At 40.0% G+C, this 26,162-nt stretch overlaps 3 protein-coding genes across 3 annotated transcripts; 1 reads left to right on the forward strand and 2 right to left on the reverse strand.

Annotated features, from left to right (window-relative positions):
- The first annotated feature begins 2,859 nt into the window (after positions 1-2,859).
- Positions 2,860-12,248, forward strand: Atu (Another transcription unit). The gene is made up of 11 exons (XM_028301484.1): positions 2,860-3,031; positions 3,390-3,486; positions 3,743-4,324; positions 4,433-4,512; positions 4,740-4,925; positions 5,234-5,403; positions 7,156-7,370; positions 7,708-7,870; positions 8,309-8,524; positions 10,509-10,680; positions 11,912-12,248. The coding sequence occupies exons 1-11, from the start codon at positions 3,001-3,003 to the stop codon at positions 12,109-12,111; spliced, it is 2,112 nt and encodes a 703-aa protein (XP_028157285.1). The 5' UTR covers positions 2,860-3,000; the 3' UTR covers positions 12,112-12,248.
- A 1,849-nt stretch (positions 12,249-14,097) lies between these two features.
- On the reverse strand, positions 14,098-18,838 carry LOC114350615 (uncharacterized). Its single transcript, XM_028301482.1, has 3 exons — positions 18,244-18,838; positions 14,922-15,362; positions 14,098-14,486 (listed from the first exon to the last, which is right to left on the reverse strand). Exons 1-3 carry the CDS (start codon positions 18,326-18,328, stop codon positions 14,185-14,187), a joined length of 828 nt encoding a protein of 275 aa, XP_028157283.1. The 5' UTR covers positions 18,329-18,838; the 3' UTR covers positions 14,098-14,184.
- A 303-nt stretch (positions 18,839-19,141) lies between these two features.
- Positions 19,142-25,255, reverse strand: LOC114350616 (trypsin, alkaline B). The gene is made up of 6 exons (XM_028301483.1): positions 25,144-25,255; positions 24,580-24,751; positions 23,143-23,289; positions 21,626-21,737; positions 20,984-21,139; positions 19,142-19,338 (listed from the first exon to the last, which is right to left on the reverse strand). Exons 1-6 carry the CDS (start codon positions 25,190-25,192, stop codon positions 19,189-19,191), a joined length of 786 nt encoding a protein of 261 aa, XP_028157284.1. The 5' UTR covers positions 25,193-25,255; the 3' UTR covers positions 19,142-19,188.
- Between the last annotated feature and the right edge of the window lie 907 nt (positions 25,256-26,162).

The raw sequence follows: 26,162 nt of genomic DNA on the forward strand, positions 1-26,162 counted from the left end.
TTAATCGCATTCGCGAGCAAGTTATTTTTAAATGAACTAGTGACACCAAAAGTTTGATGGACTTAATTCACGGTAATGAATAAATTCAGTTTTAGAATCTACCTAACCTACCTAAAATCTATGCCTAAAACCGGCATACAAATTGCGAACCTCCACAATTTTAATAATTGACGCTATAAGTAAGTCCCTATAAGATCAACGTGTAGGTACCTACATGATGGAACATCACCTATCCACCTAAGTTGTTGTTTACATTACCTACCTTACTTATCTTGTTGTTGTTTGTTCTTTTACCTACTTCAGTAGACGTAACTTATTTTTAGAGGTACCTACCTACCTACCTACATTAGCTTGAGGTTACGTCAGTTAGGAGGTAGGTAATGTTATGTTTATTACTCACCTACAGCCATTAAATAAACAATTAACTTAAAGGTAGGTATGTTACGCTCATGCTCAAGAAACAAGGAAATAACTTGCACTGTAATATTTTTATGTCAATATTAAATCATACCATAATTAAATAATCCAAGAACATTACTTATTCAGTTAGAATAACATCGTAGTAAGCAAGCATAAAAGTAACTCACCAAGTGATACCACACATTCCAAGTAGGTAAGTAAGTAGGTAACTTAACAAAAAAAAATTAAGAACTCACCGTTGACTATGAATCGATGCTTATCATTCTTCAGCTCTTTGGCCAACTTAGGACACTCTTTTTCCAACACTGAGCACACCTCACCCAACTTCCCACCGCTGTGTTTACTAACAACTTCTATGAAGTAGTTGCACTTATCATTATTACCAGCACTGGTTATCAACTCTAGATCGCTTACACTGAACAAGCCTTTTTTCACTAGCACGTCGAGTACATTTGTGTCTGATAGTTCTCGTAATAATATCGTTTTGTGGCGAATGAGACCGGCACACACGTCGCTGGCGGTTGCCATCGTTCGACTGAGAAAAAAACGGCCATTGAGTTGGCCCATTCAAGTGGGCACAGACAGATGCCGCGTACGCGCGGGAAACGCAGCTATAGGGCTGACTGACAACAAACACATTGCTTTCGGGATCGGGATCTGTTAGGATTATATTATCTTTGGAAGTGTATAAAATATTAAAAAGTTAACTGTTTCCGGTAGAACGCTCTTCCCTCTTCCGGCTATGTACGAACAAGATGTGTCTGTGTAAGAACCCGAATAATAAATGCTTATCTCGCTAACTATCGGTCTTTTCATTAAAGAAACACAAGTTCTGATAGGTTATGGGCCCAGACGCCCGTTAGTTAGAGTTAGGGAAAGTTTTAATTGTAGATTATTCGGGAAAAAGCGGATTTGTGAAATATAAAAATGGCGATGTCAAGTAGTAACACGCCGCTACCGCAATTGAGTGCAGGGGCATACGACAACTGGGTTTTCAGGATAAAATGCATACTCGCAGAAAAAGGTCTAACAGAAGTTTTGGATATAAAGAAAATAGTAGACTGTGATGAGAAGATGAAACTCATGGATGCAAAAGCGAGAAGTATCATCGTCCAAAGCGTGACAGACCAACACTTAAACCTGATAAAAGAAAGCACAAGCGCGAAAGAAATGTTAGAAGTTTTGAAAAACACATTCCAACGAAACACGGTCATATCAAAAATATGCCTAAGAAGAAAGTTATTGACTTTGAAACATACAGGAAAATTAGAAGAATATTTCGCCAATTTCGACAATCTTATAAGAGAATTAGAAGTGTCAGGAGAGAAAATTGCAGAAAATGAAAAAATCAGCTACCTCTTAACTGGATTGGGAGAGGAATTCAACGCAATAATAACAGCAATGGAAACGGTAAACCAAGAGCTAAGGCTCGACTTCGTAAAGTCTAGATTGCTTGACAATGAGATAAAGAGGGAATATAGTAGCACAGAACCACAATCTTCATTTGTCATCAAATGCTATACATGCCATAAAAAAGGGCATAAATCCTTCGAGTGCAAAAGCCGAGGACGAGGCAGAGGCCGCAGATATAGAGGTACTACAAGAACACAGTATAATGAAACAGCACAATTCCGGTAGAACGCTCTTCCCTCTTCCGGCTATGTACGAACAAGATGTGTCTGTGTAAGAACCCGAATAATAAATGCTTATCTCGCTAACTATCGGTCTTTTCATTAAAGAAACACAAGTTCTGATAGGATCAACAGATCCCTTACTTTGGATTTGACTTGAGGTCGGGACCTTTTTTTTGTCAACAAAAACAGGATTGGATGAGTCACGGTCACGAACGAGTCTACTGAATGTGGAGAATTCCGTCGAGATAGGGTCTTGTTCATCATTATTATTTTGAGGGATGATTAAAGTAGCATATACCGCCTTTGTAACATTAAGGATGCAACAAATAATTGAGTAATAAGTTTAATCGCGGTATTACACTTATTGGGAGTGTCGAGTGATGATAATCTCATAGTACAGGAAATATTATTTTAAGAAGTAGGTATTTTTAAATGCGACAAAGTCCAAATCTGAAAGTACTCATTATTTTAACTAGCTACCTACTTAATAGAAATTCAAAAGCATTGAATCTTAGTTCTGCAAGTAGGTAGTTCAGCAAATAAACCACTGGACAACAAGGATAAAATGATGTCACTTCCTGTGGAAAGGGAAGTGATGTTGTTGTCTCAAAAAAAAAGTATTTTGCGAACAAATGAAATTAAATAGTAAGTTTAATACACATATTATATTTTTGTTTTATTTTACACAGTGAAATTAATATTATAATAAAATAGGTATGTGGAGATATTTAATTTGTTTATTACCTTTATCAACGAACGACTTATTATTGAAACGGAACGCAAAGTATGACATGACATTGACATTTCGCTGCTGTGGCGTTGAATTTGTTGACAGAAAAGCTTTTGCAAAGTTTACGGTATTTTCTCGCAATATTTTCAGATTTAGTTGATGGTATCTAATTTATTTGTGAGTTTAGTGACTACTCGTGTCGATTTTTCATAAAACATGGCTCCTAGCACTAAACATTCGCCAGATGGTAAGTTAAAACAACATAACCTCATTTCGATGTTTGCATATATTATTTTCCTATTTTTCTCTGGCTACTGATTAAAAGGACACTGTTTTTTTTAATTATATAAAAACTAACATATTTCTGAATAAAAATTATTTAAACTTGATTTAGAATTTTGATTAGAATGGCAGACATTTTACAGTAAAAATTATAGCTGTTGTTAGCTTACGTTTACAAATTAGAAAAGTCTTACAGAAATAGATGTATAGAAAACTAATCTTACGTGTATAAATAAACCGCAAGTTACAGTAAAATAAAAATGAATTTCATTAGAGCTTCTTTGTATTTTAATTTGTAAATTAGTTTAAATTTACAATTTCAGATGCAGATTCGGGCTCAGAATCTGACAGTGGGTCTAGCTCAAGTCACAGCAAGAGCCCTAGCCCTGCCCCCTCTGGGAAAGAAGGCAGTCAGTCTCGGTAAGAAACTTGTCTTATTTATAACTAATTAACAAAAGTGCCGCCTTAGTCTCTCTACTAGACCTGTGGTTGACTGGCAGAGAATGCCACTTGGCATTAAGTCCGCCACTGTACAGTTTTATGTGCAAAAGTATAAAGTGATAGTAAAAATCCCCAACAAACTGATAGAAAAATCATAAGAAAAGTCTGTAAACTGCGTCCTGATTTACTTGATGCTTTCAACTAAATTAACTTTGTACTTGCCATTTACTTTCAGATCAGTCTCTCGCAGTCCAGCTCGGTCTGGCAGTGGATCTCCAAAGTCGAACCGCACCAGCCGTTCCCGCAAGTCTTCTCATGCTTCCAACGTCTCTCGCAACTCTCGCAGCAAATCGAACTCTCCGGCACGATCGAACAGATCACGTTCAGGCTCGGCACACAGCAACAAGTCTGGTTCATCCAGTGCCAAGTCTCATGCCTCTGGGAGTCCTAAAAGAGCGTCACGATCTCGTAGTAGGTCTGGCAGTGCGAGGTCTCGCTCAGGCAGTGCTAAATCCCGATCAGCGAGCCCTAAGTCCGCCGCACACAGTCCTAACCGTAGTTCGAAGTCTAGATCACACAGTCCCAAGTCGAGATCTCATAGCCCAAAGTCTGGGTCTCACAGTCCTAAATCCAGGTCACAGAGTCCTAAATCACGACCCCACAGTCCACAAGGACCAGTGGCCAAAAGTAGGTCTCGTAGTGGCAGTCCTAAGAGCAGCCCAGTTCCCAGACAAGACGTTCAAGATAGCAGATCTAATTCACCGAATCTAATGATTGACGATGAACAAGCGAATGACAAACCTAAGAGCAGATCCAGGTAATAATATCTCAAAATTAAATAGATGTTATTTAATTTTGAGATTTTAATTTTTTGGTTATAACTCAAACATTTAGTAACCTTTTTATATTACTGTTGTATTTCCAGATCACGTTCAAAATCGCGTAGCAAATCCAAATCAAAGAGTCGTTCAAGATCAAGGTCGCATAGTGCTGAGCCTGGTGTTGGTAAGGAAACATACATAATTTGCTGTATATTTCACTCAAATAGTCTTTTGCAGGCCAAGGATGTATGCGAGACACGATAAACTTTTATCGAGGGAATTTTATCGACTTTGCACGATAAGCTCATACATTTATTGTCTAAAATCGTTGATTTTATCATGTCTTTTATCATCGCTACTTCCTTATTTATTATGAAATCCTAAATGTGCGAATGCATTATATCTTTTCAGTGGATAAGAAAAAACGCGCCGTACTTTCCGACTCTGAAAGCGACGCGGACGCACAGAAGGCCTCCTCCAAACGCAAGAAAGAAGGCTCCGACAGTGGCTCAGACACTAGTGGCAAACCAAAAAAGAAGACCAAGAAAATCGTAGATTCTGATGAAGAAAATGAAGAGAATCAAGAGAAAGATACTGGTATGTAATCAAATGCTTTACTTATTTAGTGGTTGTAAAGGTACTTATAATTTTTTGGTCTTTATTATGTGCTTTATGTATAAAAATTTCCACCACTTTGTGTCACATTGCTTTCTGTCTTGATTTTGTATATGTTTCTTTCGTTTTCAATTCAATTCGTTTTAATGGCTGCTATCTTGTGCTTTGGCCAATGTCAAATGCTTAGAGTTCTTTTTTTTAAAAGCAAACTTATTGCAATAATGTAATTCTTACTAACAAACTATGGATGAAAGTCTAAAACAAATGATTTTTATTTATTTCATTTACAGTTACCGCGGACGCCCTATTCGGCGACGCGTCGGATATAAGCACGGAAGACGAGGCGGAAGGCAAGCGGTCGCGGTCGCGATCACGCTCACGGTCGCGTTCGAGATCGCGGTCGCGGTCACGAAGCCGTAGCGCCGCGCGGTCTGAAGACGGCAGGCGGTCGGGGGATGAAGCCAGAGGTAGCGGGGATGAGGTAAGTGGATATAAAGATAGCATTCGGATCAAGACGACCGCGACGAGAGACCACGACCCGAGACCGCGACAGGCAACCGGTCGCAGGTCGCAGGGCGACAGCTACTTACGAATCTTCGCGACACGAGTCGTGCGACCCATACGAGACTTACTAATTTCGTCTTCGTGCGAAGAAAACACGGCCATTTTGCATCTGTCGCGTCACGGCACTGCCTTGTGAGCGACCGAGTCGCGCGACGCAAGTAGCCGGCAGGCCACGCCCACACGTCGCGCGACTCGGTTGCTTGCATCCGTCAGCACTTCCTATCTACTATATAAAAATAAGTCGGGTTTTCCTCCCTGACGCTATAACTCCAGAACGCACGAACCGATTTCCACGGTTTTGCATTCGTTGGAAAGGTCTCGGGCTCCGTGAGGTTTATAGCAAAGAAAATTCGGGAAAAGGGGGTAAAACAGGATCCACGCGTACGAAGTCGCGGGCGGCCGCTAGTTAATTCATATAAAGCAGTGGGTCGCGGTCGCCGGTCGCGGTCTCGAGTCGCGGTCGCGCGTCGCGGTCGTCTTGATCCGAATGCTACCTTTAAGGGGAAGGCAAGCGGTCGCGGTCGCGGTAACGCTTGCGGTCTCGCTCACGGTTGCGGTCGCGGTCACGAAGCCGTAGCGCCGCGCGGTCTGAAGACGGCAGGCGGTCGGGGGATGAAGCTAGAGGTAGCGGGGATGAGGTCACTTACCTCCTATTAAATACGAAAGGGAAGGCAAGCGGTTGCGGTCACACACGCGGTCGCAATCACGAAGCCGCAAAGCCGCGTGGTCAGTACCTCTAGCATGAAAAACTTTCGACTTCAAATCGTTTACGTATTCGAATCGCCGTCAAAAGACTTACACCAGTATTCACAAACGATGCTTGCATAAGTGAAGCAGCAAATTGAACGCACAGCGATGAATAGAGCTCTGTGATTGGTTCGTGTGTCACCTTGGTCCACACGCACTGTTAGACCTCATTGTAAAGTTTGTGAATACGGGCGTTAGTATGAAAACTTAAACAGCGCCTCTGTGAACATAACGTAAAGTGAAATTAGTATGAACTAATTTTGACAATAGAGATCGTCACGTTAGCATTGAATTCGAAGGCTGGTATCGAATTTTGTCAAATACGCAAACGATTCGAAGTCGAAAGTTTTTCGTGCTAGAGCTACAGATGGCCGGCGGTCGGGGGATGAATCTAGGGGTAGTGGGGATGAGGTAAAAGTCATTCACTATCTGCAAGTAGGCTTTAAAAGACGCTTTTACACATCCCAGTTATACTTTAACTTTAACCCTATCATGCTTTGGGATAATAAATGGGCCAGTGCTGAGAAAAAGCGGCGTAAGTTGAGATAAGGATGAATGAGGATGCAAGCGGTCGCGTACGCTGTCTTACTTTCTATAACTTTTACTAGCTATTTTTATTGGCAAGACGAAGATCCTTGAAAAAATCAGTAAAAAATAAACGAAAGACATCTGGAAATCTCTTATCCAACATCTGTCTTTCCACCATTTCGTGAAAAAAAAAATACGCCGTAATTTTCTTGCGATTCTTATGCTCTTTTTCACTATCAATCCCTAATTTTCAAGTGACCCATATGAAAACAAAATACCTGGATTAGGGATTGATGGTGATTAAAATAAAATAATAACTAAATACTTGTACCTGTTTTCTATTAATGCATACTTATTTTCCATTACATTACAGGCCAACCGCGAAAAACCAGAAGAGGAAGAAGAAGTAGAAATTCCCGAAACTCGAATCGACGTGGACATGCCTAAGATATGGACGGAATTAGGCAAAGAGCTGCACTTTGTGAAACTGCCCAACTTTTTGTCTGTGGAGACGCGACCTTATGACCCCAACACGTATGAGGACGAAATTGATGAGGAGGAAACGTTGGATGAGGAAGGTCGAGCGAGGTTTGTTACTTTAAATTAATTTTTCCTAGAATGTTCCCAAAAATAACATACCTGGAAGTAGCCTCCCTGCCTATTATGTAAAGAGTAGGGATGTTACGGATGTGTAGTTTCGGTTACGGATACGGTTACGGATATAGGAATAATATTATACCGGTTTCGGTTACGGTTACGGATATCCATAACATCCCGGTAAAGAGTATATTATGTTATTTAACTCACATTACAAAAAATGCGAATGGGTAAAATGTTCAAGAATATTTCGATTTGTGTTCCACTTGGTACATCTGTGATCTTGTCATGACATGGATTTTAAGGAAAATGAAAATAATATTTCCAGGCTAAAACTGAAAGTGGAGAACACAATCCGATGGCGGACGAACTTCGACAAAGAAGGCAACGCTATCAAAGAATCCAACGCGCGGATGGTCAAGTGGTCCGACGGCTCCATGTCGCTGCATCTGGGCTCTGAAATATTCGACGTTTATAAGCAGCCGCTACACGTAAGTTTTTTGACCGTATGTTCGGCAAGTCTTCAAATTCCGGCTAATCACAGTTAAAATCATCCTGAGGACAAACTTAGCCATCACAGGAAACGTTTTACTGGGGCGCCTAAACTAGACCTTTGCCTAAAATCCTTATATTATCACTTAGGTGTAAACGAGATGGTAGGTAGGCAGGTAAAGTAGAAATTTTAAATGTTGGATAGTCATAATTGGCCTACAAAATCTTACAAAAACATAATGTAACCTCAACTGATATTGTGCTGTGTACTATCCCTAAATAAATAAAGAAAATCTCATAATAAGAACGCGGTTTCTTATTCCTTGCCCTCGAGGCGCATTGTATAGGTGAGTTATCCTCACCTTACATTCTAACTCCCTCCGTATTTTTTTAATTTGTAAGATGCTGCTTTTAAATGTAAGAAAATTCTCTTCCAGGGCGACCACAACCACTTATTCGTGCGTCAAGGCACCGGTCTGCAGGGGCAGGCGGTGTTCCGTACCAAGCTGTCCTTCCGACCGCATTCCACCGAATCGTTCACTCACAGGAAGATGACCTTGTCTCTTGCTGACCGTTCGACCAAGACGTCGGCCATCAAGATCCTGTCGCAAGTCGGCGCTGACCCTGATGCTGACAGGAAATATCAGTTGAAGGTATTTTGATGCTGGTTTGTTTAGTTACAGGAATTTCGACGGTCGCAGATTGGCCAGTGAACACAAATTTTGGACCAAAATACAGTTTTATCATGAGCTTACGTATGATAGTTTTACACTGACATCAGCTATTTTATAGGTATAATAATTTTCGCGGTGTTTAAGTTACCTAAGGGAGTATGCCTTTAGCCCTTCGACTTATAATCTTCACCCCATGATGGCCTTGCTAATTAGAATATAAGAATATTTTATTTCAGTAAAAAGTATACAGTACACTGCCTTATATCATTAGGAAAATTATCAGTTGTAGCTAAACATTATATTGTAAATGAGTACAAACATTATCTAGTAATTATTGAGGAGTAGGTACAAACATGTTGCAATATGGGGTACAGTGTGAAGCCGCCGATTTTCCCTAGGTAGGTATTAGTTTATTACAGTAGGCTATGTTCATTATTCTTTCTATTTTATTTTAATTTTAAGAACTACTTAATCTATATCTATAAAAGCGAACGGTCACTGGTTGAAAATTTTCATTTGTTTTAATTTACAGGTAGCAATTTTCTAAATTTTTATTATAATAGGTGATTCATGTTGTTTCAGTCTGCCCAAAAAATTATAAAATCGGTATCTAAAAATCGAAGCAAGGTTCACTAAAAGATCGCAAAAATGTTTGCAAAAAAAATAGTTTTCTTTAAATTCCCCATACAAAACAACAATATCATACCACAACACTCTAATTAATTATTATGGTTAACCCCTAGCTTGTAAAAATATACAACAAATGCAACTAATAAAATAAACATCTATTGGCGGTATGCGGAGGCGTGTTGTTCGCTTGTCCCTCTGAAAACATCCAACGATAAGTAGGGGTGAAGTATAGTAATACTACTCTGCTGAAACCTCCAGTCACACCGTCCTTTTGCCTTTGAATTAGAAAGGTCCTCCTGCGGTGTCTTTTTGTGTCTACAACTCGATCGAGCTAACTGTACCTCTAGTAGGAAAAACTTTCGAGTTCGTTTCGTTGCGTATTCAAAGTGTCATCGAAAAATTTTGTATGAAAAATTAAACAGCGCCCCCTATATTATAGCCGCCCTAGGGGGCGCTGTTCAATTTTTCATACAAAATTTTTCGATGACACTTTGAATACGCAACGAAACGAACTCGAAAGTTTTTCCTACTAGAGGTACTGCTCACTTCGCTGAATGCGACTCTCCCTCGCACTCACCCGCACACTTCCCCGCGTTCGCCCCGTCCGTACCACACCGTCGATGTGGCCTCACGGCTGTCAGGTGCACAGTTAACTCGACCGGGTGGTACTGTCATTTGTGTCAAATATTTTTTTCTCCCTTCTTAACCCGGCGAGGATGTGGAGGGGTCAATTTTACCCCGTGCTACATATTTTTGTGTACAGTTATTTATCCTGTAGCCGTGTGCTGTTGAATGTCTCAGTAGCTGGAGTAATTGAACTCTGCTCCCCTTTGCACGCCACTTGTGAGTCGACCGTCGTCGGTGAAAGAAAATAGACGAGCGTAAACGTAAAAATCACGAAATTTTGCCAAAATCACATTGCTCTGTTTTGTTAACAATGAGCTGATTTGTACCTTAGAAGACTCATTATGAATAAATAATGATATACGACATTGATTACCAGAAAATACTAATTAATATTATGAGATATGATAAAATTGCTTTTTTGTTCCAAGATAACGCAAATTTCACAATTTTCTAGACTTTTAGAATAGCTCTATTATCTAAACATGTATATGGCTATTGGTGAATTTTTCAATTTAAATCCTTTAATTACTAACTATTACTTAAGTTTCTTGATAAATATTTTTTAAATTACCGCTTAGTAGGGAAAAATCTACAAACCAAATACAGGGTCATAAAGACCCTCCACATTCCCGACTGATACTTTTTGTACCACATCCTCGCCGGGTTAATGATGACGAACATGTCTAATCTCTCCTTCACATCACAGAAAGAAGAAATGGAGCTCCGTGCAGCCATGCGTTCGCGAGTCTCGACCAGGCCCAAGCGGCGCGCCGGCGCGGCCCGGGCAGGCGGCGCCGCGCGACAGGGCGACGACTCCGAGGACGAAGGCGGCGTGTCGCTGCAGGCCATCAAGAACAAGTACAAGCAGGGCCAGAAGGGTACGTGACGTGTGCTCGCAGCGTGTGTGACGTCACAGGGCCGGCAGGGCGACGACTCCGAGGACGAGGGCGGCGTGTCGCTGCAGGCCATCAAGAACAAGTACAAACAAGGCCAGAAGGGTAGGTGACGTGTGCTCGCAGCGTGTGTGACGTCACAGGGCCGGCAGAGCGACGACTCCGAGGACGAAGGCGGCGTGTCGCTGCAGGCCATCAAGAACAAGTACAAGCAAGGCCAGAAGGGTACGTGACGTGTGCTCGCAGCGTGTGTGACGTCACAGGGCCGGCAGGGCGACGACTCCGAGGACGAGGGCGGCGTGTCGCTGCAGGCCATCAAGAACAAGTACAAGCAAGGCCAGAAGGGTACGTGACGAGTGTTTTATCTTTGCAGGAGAATACAGTGACGTGTCTGGAAAATCCATAGTAGATAAGTATCGAACATGAAGGGGACCTGACGTGCGCACTGCGTGGGGTCAAAGACCTTGAGAATAAGGCATGGCATATGAAGCCGTGTCACTGCAGGTCATCAAGAATAAAATATAAACAGGACCAGAAGAGTGAGTGACGTGTGATTTGGTTATGCTTTAAAGTCAGCACAGGAAGGTGAGTTTTCTATGCAAGAGTACACATTGGTGATCTGCCCATCCATTTAACGCAAATGACGTCACAATGTCAACGACTAAAAACAACTGGATGTCGCCGTTAAAAAATAAACTTGATGTGCAGCAGCGTGCACGTAGCAGGTCAGTTTTGAAAATGAAAGGGGGACAGACCTGCGCGCGGGCATAAGGTCAATGACCCCAGATAAGGCATCAAAATGGCGCGAATTGAAGGACGAGAGCGCTGTAACGCTGGAGGTCATCATAAACATCTTGATCAGAATAGACGATACACTTACATTTACAGCGCGGTGCGTTATGTGACTTTTTAAAAAATAAATTATAGGTTAACTAGCTTTCCGCCCGCGGCTTCGCCCGCGTGGAATTTTGTCTGTCACAGAAAAACTTTATCGCGCGCGTCCCTGTTTCAAAAACCGGGATAAAAACTATCCTATGTTCTTTCCCGGGACTCAAACTATCTCTATGCCAAATTTCATCAAAATCGGTTGCGAGGTTTAAGCGGGAAAGAGTAACAGACAGACAGACAGACAGACAGAGTTACTTTCGCATTTATAATATTAGTTGGGATAAGGAGTAATTGTTAGCAAAAAATCATGCGTATTCTCTTGTTGCAGCGTCAGCCGGTGCGGCGATATACTCATCAGAGTCTGAGGGTTCGGACGTGGAAACGCGACGTGCGAGACGCTTGGACCGCGTCAAGACACTCAAGGATTCTGATTCGGACGGCAGTGATGCACGGCAAGACTCGCCGCAGCGCTCGCCAGGGAGAAGCGGGAGCGGTAGCGGCAGCGGAAGCGGTAGCGGGAGCGAGTAGCAGAGCGATCTATAATGTACTGAGAGCAAGGAAAATATCTATACAAACAAGTACAGTCGCGGAATGAAAAGGTTCGTCACCTTAGTGTCGGTTTTCGCTTGCACTAGGTACTGTAAGAGTCAAACCTGCCAACATAGAAGTGCAAGAAACAGTGCTGCTAACATTTAAATAAATATGACGTTTGCTAACGAATAAGGTTTTGCTTGTTTATTTTTCTATCTCATCAGTGCAATGCAATGATGACATTGACCAATTGACAATAGTTTTTTTTTATTTAATAGAAATAATAATGGCAGGTTGAATCAATAAGAAGGTTTTAGTTTATCAATCATATAATCTTCTTGACATGATAAATCGTCAAACAACTTTGATCTGAATAATTTTGAACTTTACTGACGAACTGTTAAAGATTATTTTCTCTAACTCGAGATTATTCTGTAACATAGTTTCAAAAGGTAATATGTGCTCGCGATTCATTGAAGGAATCAATTTGAAAACTGACGAACCTTTTCATTCCGTGACTGTACATAATTATCATTCGTGACGTGCTCCTCCAGTGGATACTAAATTACCTGATGATAGTGACAATAGTATTGAACTCTACATTGTAGAGCCACTTTGACCCCTCCACCCTCTAGACAAGGTTTAAGTTCCATTTGTGGTAGTTTTTGTACTGCGCTATTCAATGTCAAAGTCAAAAGTCAAAGTCAAAATTTCTTTAATTGTTTGGACTAATAAATAGTTCTTACAAATCGTCATTTTGCTCTTAAGGAGCCTCTACATGTCTCATAATCTTTTTACCCTACCAGCGCTTCGAGACCAACATTTGGCAAGTGCTGAGAAGAAACGCCGCAACAAACTCAGTCACCACTGTCTGCCGGTTAATATAAATTGAGCCTGGACCCGTCAAAAATGCTGCAAAACAGACTCGGACGGATAAATAACGCCATCTATGTTTTGGTAACTGAATTAAAAGCAAGCGAATTATTGCTTCGGTTCGATGTTGCTTTGTTTACGAAAAATGATTGTGGATAAATATTTCGCAAATAATTTGTTATGAAAGTATTCCGTTTTAGATACATAGACACTATGTATAAAATTAATTAATGACTTAGAAGTGTGCCATGCTGGCACACTTTAAATCTGATTTTAGTGTAAGGATTGTAAATAAATTAAGTATTCATATTTTGTATTTTATTTGTCGCTGGTAATTATCACATAACTTTCTAAATGTCTCCTTTTGTATGTTAGTACTTAAAAATTACTGCAGGACATGAAATATCAATAAAAAGAAGTATTTATGATAAGATATTGTCAGAACGAGCACGTTTTTATGGCAATTTTCACGATTTTACACATTTTCAAATACGTTCCTGAAAATTTTTACTTCGTAACGTGCCCTGCTTTTGCTCGATTGGTATGTTGTATTAGTTGTATTACATTTTATTATTCAGAATTCTTGAAATTTATGGACGTGTAAACATATTTTGACTTGTATGTCCCACTTTATAACCCTATGGTGACGGGCCCGGGCATATTTACACTGTATGCATCGTTTATCTGAAGGAGGAATTTGACACACTTGATATCAGCTCAGTTATCGAAATAGGCGGTCATAATGCTCATTGTTGTTTCCACAGCACAAACGGGTTTGGTGTGTCACGCGTTTGGTTTACACCGAAACTAAGTAAGCCTAACTAACTTTGTAATAAAAGAGTTTAAATTTTCAGCAGGTCTTTTGTTTATATTAAAGAGTTGAATTAAGTGACTTATAGGTTTTATTCTTAAATAACTTATAGTAATCACACTAAATAATTATATCAATTCCTAATTTACTCTTGCATCTATTAACAATTTTTAATTCTAATACAGTGAGGAACGCATGCGTGTTCTTTTCTTCAAAGGACCTCACGCACGACGTACAGAATTTTACGATAAGAAAAATAAATAACTACTTATGAAAACTACTGCAGTGCATCTAATAACAGACATTCTATTCTGTGAGTGCAACCATATCAAATCTGACTATTGTTAATCGAGAGGTTGCACTATGGTCTTCATGGACAGAGCCGTTTAATGTATGTCAAACAAACTTTTCTGATTCGGCTGCAGCACTTCCAAATACACTTGGGTCCCATACACTATGTCTCCCACACCTGTGATCCTCCACAGCCCTTGGTCTTCGCTCGTCAAGTTCCTGATGACGTATCCACAGGTATCCATGTCGATGGTACTCCTCTCGTAGAACCTGTCAAAGGTGGATCTTGGAGCGATCAGCTCGCAACTGGTCAGGTTCTGGATTGGGTAGGCGAAGCTGAATGCGAAAGTGTCTCCTTGCTTCAAGTGAGCCACGGTCGGACTGGGGGGCACGTAGTCTGAAATCAATGGTAATCACATTATGTAAGATTCTAGTTATGGATGTCTTCCATGGTAAAGATGCTGAAAAAAAAAAGATTCTATTGTACCGTCGATAACGGCCGAAGGATGGTATTAAGGACTCTACACTAAGCTCGTCGACTGCCCGGCAGCTTGGTGCCGGCGGCTTTATTTTAAAACAATCATGTCGACGACTTGTACTTTCTATGGCTTTTGACAACGTATCAAAAGTCGACTCATGTCGGCTGGTCAGCGGATTTGAGTAGATTCCTATAACTGTGGTATTAGTAAAAAATCTAAGCATGTGTTAGCTACTCAGATCATAGAAGGGAAGTTAGCTAGCTTGTTGAAGGGACAGACATTTACATGTCCCAAAACGTAGCTTTGTCTAAGTTTTGAGATCTCATTGTTGATTTTTCTGACAAAATATTTACCTGTAATTTCTATCGTGATGACTTGAAACGTCTCCACCCAATCGCCATCTATATCCTGGTAGTACGCACTCAGCACCCAGTTGCCGTGGTCTTCTCTCAACAGAGGTCCGATGATAAAATCGTTCGAATTCAACTTCTTCGTATTGTCCTCAAATGTTTCCGTGCCTTCGACATCATCATTGAGATTGAAGACCCTGAAATTGCTGACGGGAACGATTCCCTCATAGTTCCTTCTGTTCTGTATAACGATATTGTCGTAAATATCGTTGAAAAATAGTTTTTTGTGGTAGTATTTCGGACGTGTAACGTTCAATTTGGTGCATTCTCCGCTAGGCTTGTATAGGTAGTAGATAGCATTTTGTATGACTGGTGCTGAAATCACGACTATGTCTGTCAAGGAGCAGGAGATGCGAATGGGCTTCAACTCGATCTTAGTTTTACCTGAAAAAAAAATTAGATTGGGTAATATTAAACATCAAAAGCATTCATTTATTAGGCATTCACAACAAGTAACAATCACAAATTACAGGATGTCCCATTAAAGAGCGTGCCAAACTGAAGAGCGTCTCAACAATTTTTTTTGGAAATGTAGGTAACTACCTATCACCATTTCACTTTTAGACACGATATTTTTTTCTTTCTCTTGTTGCTGTGTATACAAATGAGCAGACATTTCTCTCTTATGCTTATTCATCTTGAAAATTATTTGCCCATTTAAACTCAACAAGGCAACAAGAGATTGTTCAAAATTGGGGATCTAAAAAAAACATGAAAAAAAAAATCATGTATCTCTGAAATGATGATACTTTTCTAAAGCAATTTTTTTTATAGTTGTTCATCCATTAGTCTATCATCTCTTTAACTTTGGCACGCTCATTACGGGACACCCTGTATAAAGAAAGTAACAATGCCTAGAACTAATAGATCATTAGGCATAGCTGGGCACCGTTAATCAAATAGTTAACTTCGTTAATCGTTAAACCGTTAATAAAAAAATTAATTTCGTTAAACGTTAAAACGTTACTTTTCACAAGACTTAACGTAAGTTAACGTTAATCGTTAATCCGTTAACACATGATAATAAAACGAAAAAAATAATTGTATGCAAGGTTCAAATAATTTCAAAAGCTTGTATCGCGCATGGAATTTATTCCTCTTTTTCAGGGTTCCCGTTCAGGGGTCCTGACAAGGAACCCTTATAGTTTCGATATGTCTGTCTGTCCCGAGGTTTTGCTTGGAAACTATTGGCACTAGGGAGCTGTAATTTTGTAGAGATATGTATATTAATTACGCCGACAAAACGGGAGACTAAAATTTTGAAAAAAAAAAAAAATTTTTTTAGGGTAGCTCCCCTACATGTAAAGTGGGGATGATTTATTTTTCGTCTTCGACCCCATCGTGTAGGGTATCGTTGGATAGGTCTTTAAAAATGGCTTAGGGGTTCCTAAGACTTTTTTCCATTTAGGGATCTGTTTGCAAATTATTAAATTTTAAAGTGCTAATTTTTGTTCGAGTAGGGCGTCCCCCCCCTCTAAAAACTAAACTGTTGGCTTGAAAAATCTGGAAAAATTCATGATAATACTGCTATTCATAAACTTTCAAGGAAAGCTATAGCGGTTAAGATACATCAATTAGTTTGAGAGTAATAGTCATTTAACTCATGTATTACAAAATTTCTTAACTAGTGAAAATTCCTTAGAAGAAAATATGAAAAGTGACTGTATATGAAGTAATTGCTTGCTTCTGAAATATACTGTGGTAACGACGGACCACTACGGAACCCTACACTGCGCGTGGCACGACACGCTAATTATTATAATTTTATTTTACACTTTTTAGTAGTATCTGAGATTGGGCTCAGAGCCTTGTTTCAATTACAATACAATTTAGCACCAAAGTGCTCGAAAAGACAAATCCAGCAAAACCAAACTCGATAAGTTTCCACCGTTTCGTTTAGGAATTCCTATGGCCACCTCCTGACTCCATCATCAGGACCCTGGACATCATCTAGTACTAAAGTGCTCGAAAAGGCAAATCCAACGAACCCAAATTCGATGCGATGCCGCCGTTTCATTTAGGAGTTCCTATGGCCACCTCATGACTTCATCATCAGACCAGCTCAATGGTACCATAACATTGCATTGTCATCGTACTTACATAAGTATACCAAATTTCAGCTCAATCGGTTCAGGAAAACTGGTCTTAAATTCAGTTGCAAGAGTTGTCCCACACATACTAACAAGTGTCGTTAGTGATCTGGTTACAAAAACTGTTATTTTGTGTTCTGGAAGTTCTGAAAGCCCGAAAGTACCTACTTGTCAGAACGCGTTTTTCTAGCGTTTTCCAGTGTGCTTTCGGTAAATAGTAGGTACTGGATTAACGATTAACGGACTTAGGATAATTTAACGGAAGTTAACGAGTCCGTTAACATTTTTTAAAGTTAACTTAAAAGTTAATCCGTTAATAGAAATGTTAACTTCGTTAATTAACGATTAACGGATTAACGAGTTAATGCCCAGCTATGTCATTAGGTACCCAAAGACGTGTAACACACAGCATGGTAAACAGTTAACATTTATCTTAATTTATTTAGTTTTGTAACACATCTGAATTCAACATTTCCCGTGTGTGTCACCAATCCTCAAGGTTGCGTTGGCCGTGTAAATACATGAATTATATTTTTTGTCTGTGTTATCGTGTTTGCTGTTTATCTGATAAAAAGTTCTAACAATTCGCTCTTATTTAGATCGCGACATACTATTTTCATCGGTTATTTTAACCGAATTAGTGTAGAAATTAAGACCAAATATCTTCGAAAGATTTGATTCATTAATAGACTCCTTTCGTTATGATTGTAGCTCCTATTTCTTATTTTTTCTTTTCCGGTTACCATAAATATCGTAACTACTCTATTCTTATGTTTTCAACATGTAAACATAGTAAATGAAAGGTGTTCGATTAGAAGAAGCTATCGAGCGTGACTATCGTAAACTATGAGAACATTCAACAATGTAAAACTTCTTCAACTTTTAAGAAACCAGGACTGAGAGACTGTCTGTATTATAATAATAATTAATGATGATTCAATTATTACATATTCAATTTATTGAATGAATATGGAACTATTCATGCACAGCTGCATGTATAAATTTTGACATGTTATTGTCAACCACTACAAAAACTTGGCAAACGCCTTTCAGTGAGTAGAAAAAGAATAAAATTAAATAATTAATATAATAAATTAGCCCTATTACATTGTTTCCGGCGTCCAACTATACAACATAGATACTAATTATAACTAGAAAGAAGCACTTGTACTCACTTGTTCTGCTCGTACTTGGTTCCGTCCGCAGTGTCACAGAACTCGAAAACACAATAAGCGTTGAAAATATTACACACGCGTGCATATCTCCACACGTGGGAATCGACTGGTCGAATACACTTGCCTACATGTCATCACTCTTATCAGAAAGGAATAAAAACCACATTGGCAAGGAAGAATCGATTAAAACGTGTTTAAATTGAACTCTCGGATGGACACTTGTTTCAACACTCGCAATACAGAACGTGTAATTTTTAAAAACAACGCTTTATTAAACCATTTAAGCTGATTATCAACCACGTTGATACGGCACGAACTTAGTAGTGTGTTTTATAATCGTTATAAATATGTATAACACATAATATGCATTAGTATAGACCTATCTATACTGCACATAATTTATCGAATTGCATTAATTTGTCGACGCTCTATCTAGAGCCGTGTTCAGTAAGAGACGTGTGTTTATGTGATATGTGTTATTTAATTAAACAGGTATTGCACCCAGAATGTAAAATTGGTGGACTTTTTACCTTACAGCATTCTCTACCAGCGCACCTTGAGGTACTTAATGCAGAAATAAGTTAATCACTCACTTCAATTTTAGCAAACAAAAATACTGATTGATGAAGTTTCGTGGATTTAATGGCCTAGTAGCCAAACTGGGAATAATAATATAATACATATGTATCTCAAGGTGATTTTGCTTTGTGGGTTCTACTTGGTAGGATATTAGTCGATTCTGGTGAAGGTCGCGGGGAAGTGCAAGGCCGTTCGTTGTGGAAATCTTTGGGAGAGGCCTTTTTCTAGCAGAGGACGTCATTTGGCTGAAACGAACGAACGAAAGAAGTGGATTTCCTTTCTCTTAACACTGCACCAACAAGCATTGAATGATAATCAATTTTCGACTCAAAAGCGAAGTTTATTAGAACTATTATCCTAAACTGTTCACGATGCGATCGCAGTGGCAACGATCCAGCCAGTGTAGCTGCCCACTCTTGTGTTGATGGCGGGATACCAGTAGTCCGCACAGCTCCTTGTCCAAGAGAATACTCCTACCACCATCCCGTTGTCCACCAGTGGGCCGCCGTTGTCGCCCTAGCGGAAAATAAACGTTAAAGAATAGGTACCTACTTTCGTCATGAGTTGTGGGTGTGATTCGACAAACCTTTGTCATGGAAAAGGCCACATAGTAGGATGTGTTTTGGATTATTGATATTTGGTTAGACATTGTCTAGTTAATGCTATTACTACTTGATAATTTCGGGGGGTTCACCCAATGTCTAAGTGGTTCAGACGGTGAGAACAGTCGGCCGGCAAGCGAAAGGTCGTGGTCGAAATCTGATTGGTTAACTTATTCAAACACATCACCTTTCCGCTTTGGTGGAAACCAGGGCTCATGGATGACGCCGTCAGATTTTTAGTGGGCACACTTCACCCTTCTTGTAAGTAGAGCCACATATAGCTCACTAGCCCCCTAGTGAGCTATTACCTGAGTGGCCATCCGGGTATAGCCGCAACTTGGCTTATTTCCAAAGGTCCACAACTACATTGTTCTTCTTTTCCCTTCAGGTCCATGAAAATTTAAAGGTATAACAAACCTCGCACTGTCCCCTTACGACGACGTAAAGCCACCCAGCGCACACCATGTTGTTGGTGACCGAGAACCCGAGCTTGGTGTACCACTTGCGTGTTGTGGTATCCCATGTAGGCTTACTATAAGACTCATGTAGAGGACATCGTCAGGATTTGGTGTGTTAAGGACCTGCCCTTCTGCTTGAATACAAGAATACAACCCGCTAGCAGCCCCCTCGGTTGGTGGCTAAGAATTTTCACTATACATAGGTAACCCTACCTTGCACTGTCCTCTTACGCCGACCATGATGTAATGTAGTTGTAATTTTGCAACAAAATTTAGGCTTACCATATGGCTCAAATAGGACACCGTCCGGTTTTACTGGGTAGACCTTGCTCTCTGGTAGGAAGATGGGGGTAGTTAGGTGCCATCTAGACTGGTGGATATGCAATTTGATGCATTTTCCAAAGTATAACAAACCTCGCACTGTCTCCTTACGCCGACGTCAAGCCACCCAGCGCAGACCATGTTGTTGGTGACCGAGAACACAAGCTCGCTGTAGCCGCTCAAACTTTGAGGCATCCTATGTAGGCTTACCATAAAATGGCTCATGTTCGAGGACACCGTCAGGATTTAGTGACCCTGATAGGACCTAGCTGCCCTTTTGCTAGGGAGAGTACCACATAACATAACCCCCTCGACTGGTGGCTAAGAGTTTCAACAATAAAAGGTATCCAAACCTCGCACTGTCCCCTTACGCCGACGTCAAGCCACCCAGCGCAGACCATGTTGTTGGTGACCGAGAACCCAAGCTCGCTGTAGCGGCCCGCGCACGTCTGCTGGTTCACCACGAAGATGTCCACGTGGCGCATCTCGTCCGACTAGTAGGTACCCTACCTCGCACTGTACTCGATCCACCCAGCGCAGACAACCCGAGCTCGCTGTAATACCGGCCCGCATGTTATGGCATCATACTCGTATGAAGTCGTTATAATATCCTATGTAGGCTTACCATATGACTCATGTAGAAGACACTGTCAGGATTTAGTGTGTATAAGCACAAAATAGGAATAGGGCCTACTCTTCTGCTAGGGAGAGTACCGCATAACCCGTTAGCTGCCCCCTCGGCTGGTGGTCAAGAATTTTCACAATAAAAGGTATCCAAACCTCGCACTGTCCCCTAACGCCGACGTCAAGCCACCCAGCGCAGACCATGTTGTTGGTGACCGAGAACCCGAGCTCGCTGTAGCGGCCCGCGCACGTCTGCTGGTTCACCACGAAGATCTCCACGTGGCGGATCTCGTCCGACCAGTCGCCTGTGGGCTGGAAGAGCGACGAAAGTTTACAATTACCTAAATTGGTAATAAAATGGAGATCTCCAAAAATATTTTGACGTAGCGAGGAGATTTACGAAGCTATTAATGTCTCAAACTCTATCTGAAGTTTTAATAAGTTTTTTAACAAATTAATCAATCTTGCACTGACTAGGTATAATATGCCTTGTTCACGTGGCATAGGCAAACTTAGAAACACTATCGCCTTATAGCCATAGGTGGCAAAAAAAAGTATTTTTCGATTTAGCCAAATAAATAGTTTATTAAATTTGTGGAAATATTTTAAGAATTCGAGTGTGATTTTCAGTGGATCAAGAGGTAGAATAAAAGAGTCCTGATTTGTAGAGGTAGATCCTTTCATTTCATCAATAATAATGATACTTATAGGTTTTTTACCTTATACTTGTAGATAGCAGCATAATTACTTGCTTTTATTCGCATTATGGTCTACACTGAATAGCTTGTCTAAGCTTACCGAAGTCTTTCCCCATCCAACGCCATAAACAACAGCGTTTTGGACGAACGTATAGCCAGCCCCGGCGATGGTTGCCGCTTCCGCCACCCCCGGCTGAAGGTTCATGTTAAACCTGAAAGATAATTATATATTTAAGTACTTAGTTCGTACATATTTCACGCATTTGTGAACAAAATAATGATCATTCTGTAGAGAAACTTGAGCACATTTCGAGCAAGCACTCAATCTATACTAATATTATTAATGCGAAAGTAACTCTGTCTGTCTGTCTCTCTTTCACGCCTAAACCACTGAACCGATTTTGATGAAATTTGGCATAGAGATAGTTTGAGTCCCGGGAAAGGAAATAGGATAGTTTTTATCCCGGTTTTTGAAACACGGACGCGTACGATAAAGTTTTTTTGTGACAGACAAAATGCCACGCGGGTGAAGCCGCGAGGGGAAAGCTAGTGAACAATAAACTACTCTGTGATTGGCGGGAAATACAATTCAATAAAGTTTGTAGAGAAAACAATAATTGAAAAACGAACAAAAGAAAAAAGTTTTGGTGGCCAGGGGAGTGAGGCCAAGGAGTTAGGTCGTATGCAGATTCATTATGCGGCAAATAATATAATTAAGTATAAACTAAAAAGTTTTGATTTAATTTTTGGCTCCTGAGCAGGGAGACGACAAATGAAACAGCTGGATGCGTGTGCGATAATCAAGAGCGTAGTTTATTAATTATTAACTGCTTATATACTAATAAGATGTGCGTCAGTCGTGACGCGCGACCTACTGTGTTTTGTCTAATAAACAAATGCAGTATACGCTGACGCTACATCACTCCCCCCTTAAAAAAATACAATGTAATGGGGGTGCAAAAATAAAAACAAAATAATAGTGTATCATAACTTAAAAAAAAAAAAAAAAAAAAAACAAGTATTGTCACTACAGGTGCGATATGTAAACTGATACTGGTATTTGCCGTATAAGCAAAAATACCAGTCAAGTGCATTGTTATGTAATTTAAGAAGGCATGCTATAAATAGAACAATAAAATTATTATGATGAATTAAATCGAACGACGGGTTTTGAAGTTCGTCCGTAACGGGTCTTCTTGNGCGTGTGCGATAATCAAGAGCTTAGTTTATTAATTATTAACTGCTTATATACTAATAAGATGTGCGTCAGTCGTGACGCGCGACCTACTGTGTTTTGTCTAATAAACAAATGCAGTATACGCTGACGCTACAAATTTGATTGCGGCTAACAGCGCACTTCGTAAAATTAGGAACGTGGTTAAAGTAAAGTATACTGGCTTTTTTTATTATTCGCCATAGTTTTAGTTACAAGAAAATTTTATTTTAACATAATTACTAACACTTGGCCTCTTTTGACTGGCATTTGTTAAGTCGTGGTTAAGTGATAAGGAAGTTTTTTCAGCAAATACCCTGATGTGCTGTTGTTTGTATCTTATTTGAACTTAAAGCCTAAAAGCAGGATTTTAAAATGTTGAAAAACAAAAGTAGCCACTTCACCTGGTTCTTATAACAGCAATGTCGTTGTTAAGCGTCCCCGTATTGAAGTTCGGGTTCGGTGTGATGCGGTTCACCACAAAGATCACTCCGCCGCCGTTCCTGAAGGAAGACCCCACTCGAACCCGCCATTGGCTCACTGGGTCAGCACTGAAAAGAAAACCATAATCTTATAAATGTACATACACTCGGCATCAAATAAATCGCACCTCCCGCGACAACCACTTATCAAACGTATGCGGGCATACGTTTGATAAGTGCTTGCACTTCCCACCAACATTGGTACCATTTGAAAGCCTAGTTTTAAACTTCATTTCATTAAAGGAAAGATTTTTACCCCAAAAATGTGTCTTTATAAGGATCCAGAGTCACTTCTTCAAAAAATAGGTAGTTACGCTATAGCCATTTTTATGATTATAAAACTGTTAAGTTGGGATTAATCGCTATCCATCTGTTAAAGAGGACACGTGAGATCTTTATTTGGTTTTATAACCATAAAAATTGGTCTAATTGATCCCAGAGGTGAGCCCAAAGTGAGGTCTATTTTCAATTCACTTTTATGGTATATGTTAATGAATAATCATTTATTTAGAAATGAAATGTATTTTTCTTTAAGGATATTTATTGGGCTTTCAAATATGTAACACCAATATTGTTGGGGTACCATGATTGTGTCAGAAAAAAATCTTTAAAGTTCGCGTTCCGCGACGCGAACTTTAAAGATTTTTTTCTAGGTGCGGTTTATTTGATGTTGAGTGTATGGCGACCACGAGCCGGAAGAGGAGCGTGGGCAGGCCTCTCACTAGGTGGACGAATGATCTGGTAAAGGTCGCGGGAGGTATTTGTGGAAATCCTTGGGGAGGCCTTTGTCCAGCAGTGGACGTCTTTCGGCTGAAAAGGAGAAACCCTTGAAAAAGAGGCTGACAATAGTGACTGAGTTTCTTGCGCTGCTTCTCAGCACTGGCCCATTATTGTCTCGAAGCGGTGGTAGAGTTAATGCTGGGACCGAGACGTGTGTGTGAAGTGCTTTTTAAAAGCCTACTTGCAAAAATGAAATGAGTTTTGGATTTTTTAAATAATATAGTAAATCGACGACCCTCTATTTTGTTTTCACTACAGAAGGACAATCTTCTCTAGTTTTACCTGAGGTAAAAGAAAGCATTTAGCCTACATTCTCCACACTGGCTAAACAGGATGGGGAGAGCTGATGTTCTCATATTCCTCCCTTAGTGACCTCTTACGAAAGAGTTCATAGTTCGTTTGTTAGTTTCAGCCAAATGACGTCCACAGCTGGACAAAGGCCTCCCCCAAGGATATCCACAACGACCTTCCTTCTGCGACCTTCACCAGATCGCCGGTAAAAAAAGTCTTATTTTTAACCGATAGCGTGTGACGATCACTTGCCCAATTTGCACTTATACAAAAGAAGATTTTACTTACACAGTTCCAGTAAAGAAACACGAAGCAGAGGACAGCACTGCGTTGTTAGTGAGGATGGTGCCTCCACACGCATGCGTGAACACGTTGCCTGCGCCTGAGTTGGTCAGCAGAGGGACCACGAAGGGGTACTGGCTTATGGAGGTCGGTTGTCCTCCTGCTATTCTTCCATCTCCTGCCATAGGACCAATTTAAATCGTAATTAGTATGGTAAACTACTTACTACTGAAATTCTAAAACAGGACCGCGTACCTAAGTATGTAACGGTAGGTAGGTAGAATACCTACAGAAACTTTCGTGATGGGCAAATACTTAATGATTTCTTCCACAGTCTCCACGACTGTGACAATCAGGATTTTAATGATGTTTCCAGTGAAAAGATAGTAAAAATTGGAAGAGATGACTAAAATAATAATACCTAGGTACTGTTGAATTGCATTAGGCACGAGTAACCTATAGCAATTTTATAAACTTATGGACACTAACTAACACCATAAGAACTAAAATGAGGATCAATTTTCTTACACGTTTTCCATACAAGGGTAAAAAAGAAGAAGAAAATCTTACCTTTACATAGAGAAATGAAAAATCCAATAAATAAAATAGAGAGCTTCATTTTGTCGATAGAGGAACTCTGGCTTACGGTCGCCTATGGTATCAAAACTATGTTATCACTTATCATAATTAATAAATTTAATCTTAATCATTTACGAAGCATACCTACTGTTTTTGTAGATAAGATTCTGCACTTACTAAAATACTAGCTTTCCGCCCGCGGCTTCGCCCGCGCGGAATTTTGTCTGTCACAGAAAAACTTTATCGCTCGCGTCCCTGTTTCAAAAACTGGGATAAAAACTATCGTATGCCCTTTCACGGGACTCAAACTATCTCTATGCCAAAGGACATTGTCAGAAACCGCCTTAGATTCCTGGGCACAGCAGTAAAGTATCAAAATTAATCTCTTACTTTTTGAATACTTAAATATTAATTAGATTGTAACGGACACTTGAGGATTAGAAAATGAAATAATAAAAGTCTTTTATATGTATTCCATAATACTATGACGACATCCGGACATTTTAGGGCGTGGCCTGCTCCATATCCTATGAAGTTCCATAATTTGTGTCGATAAAATCTATGTAAAATCGGCACAAGGCAATGCCGTACTTCATTGTTAGGAATCCATGTAATAGTGATGTTGACTGCGGTCATCATAGACAATAAGATAACGATCTTGTAAATAAAATAAATCGTCCATATTGCTACAGTATGACTAGATTTTAATTAAAAGTTAAAAATATATTGCACAAAATTCTTGCTTGGAATCTAAACACTTCTTTTGGTACCCATATATTAAAATTAAATGCGTGAACAGCGATTTATGTAGCCAGAAGCAACAGACGGTGCGGTCAAAAACCATGCTTTAGAGGTGCCTCAAGCTGAGTGGAAAAAATGCTATGAAAAGTATTTCGGACACATAAAAAAGTACATAAATCATGAAAGACAATACCAATAAACGCAATCAATACCATTTTAATAATAAACTACTTTGTTTTCATAGTTAGGCTCACAACTTAAATAGTGTC

This window comes from Ostrinia furnacalis, unplaced genomic scaffold (assembly GCF_004193835.3).
Source record: "Ostrinia furnacalis isolate ACB-3 unplaced genomic scaffold, ASM419383v2 OfSCF0924, whole genome shotgun sequence".
NCBI classification, from domain to species: domain Eukaryota; kingdom Metazoa; phylum Arthropoda; class Insecta; order Lepidoptera; family Crambidae; genus Ostrinia; species Ostrinia furnacalis.

Excerpts from the sequence above, each read along its gene's own strand:
- LOC114350616 (XM_028301483.1), bottom strand. The coding sequence starts at position 25,192 with ATGAAGCTCTCTATTTTATTTATTGGATTTTTCATTTCTCTATGTAAA. Across the intron at positions 21,738-23,142 it reads ATTGCTGTTATAAGAACCAG|GTTTAACATGAACCTTCAGC; the intron begins GTGAAGTGGCTA and ends ATTATCTTTCAG. Across the intron at positions 19,339-20,983 it reads GCGTTAGGGGACAGTGCGAG|GGCGACAACGGCGGCCCACT; the intron begins GTTTGGATACCT and ends ATTTTCCGCTAG.
- LOC114350615 (XM_028301482.1), bottom strand. The coding sequence starts at position 18,328 with ATGCACGCGTGTGTAATATTTTCAACGCTTATTGTGTTTTCGAGTTCT. Across the intron at positions 15,363-18,243 it reads ACCAAGTACGAGCAGAACAA|GTAAAACTAAGATCGAGTTG; the intron begins GTGAGTACAAGT and ends TTTTTTTTTCAG. Across the intron at positions 14,487-14,921 it reads CATCACGATAGAAATTACAG|ACTACGTGCCCCCCAGTCCG; the intron begins GTAAATATTTTG and ends CATTGATTTCAG.
- Atu (XM_028301484.1), top strand. The coding sequence starts at position 3,001 with ATGGCTCCTAGCACTAAACATTCGCCAGATG. Across the intron at positions 3,487-3,742 it reads AAAGAAGGCAGTCAGTCTCG|ATCAGTCTCTCGCAGTCCAG; the intron begins GTAAGAAACTTG and ends ATTTACTTTCAG. Across the intron at positions 10,681-11,911 it reads GTACAAGCAGGGCCAGAAGG|CGTCAGCCGGTGCGGCGATA; the intron begins GTACGTGACGTG and ends CTCTTGTTGCAG.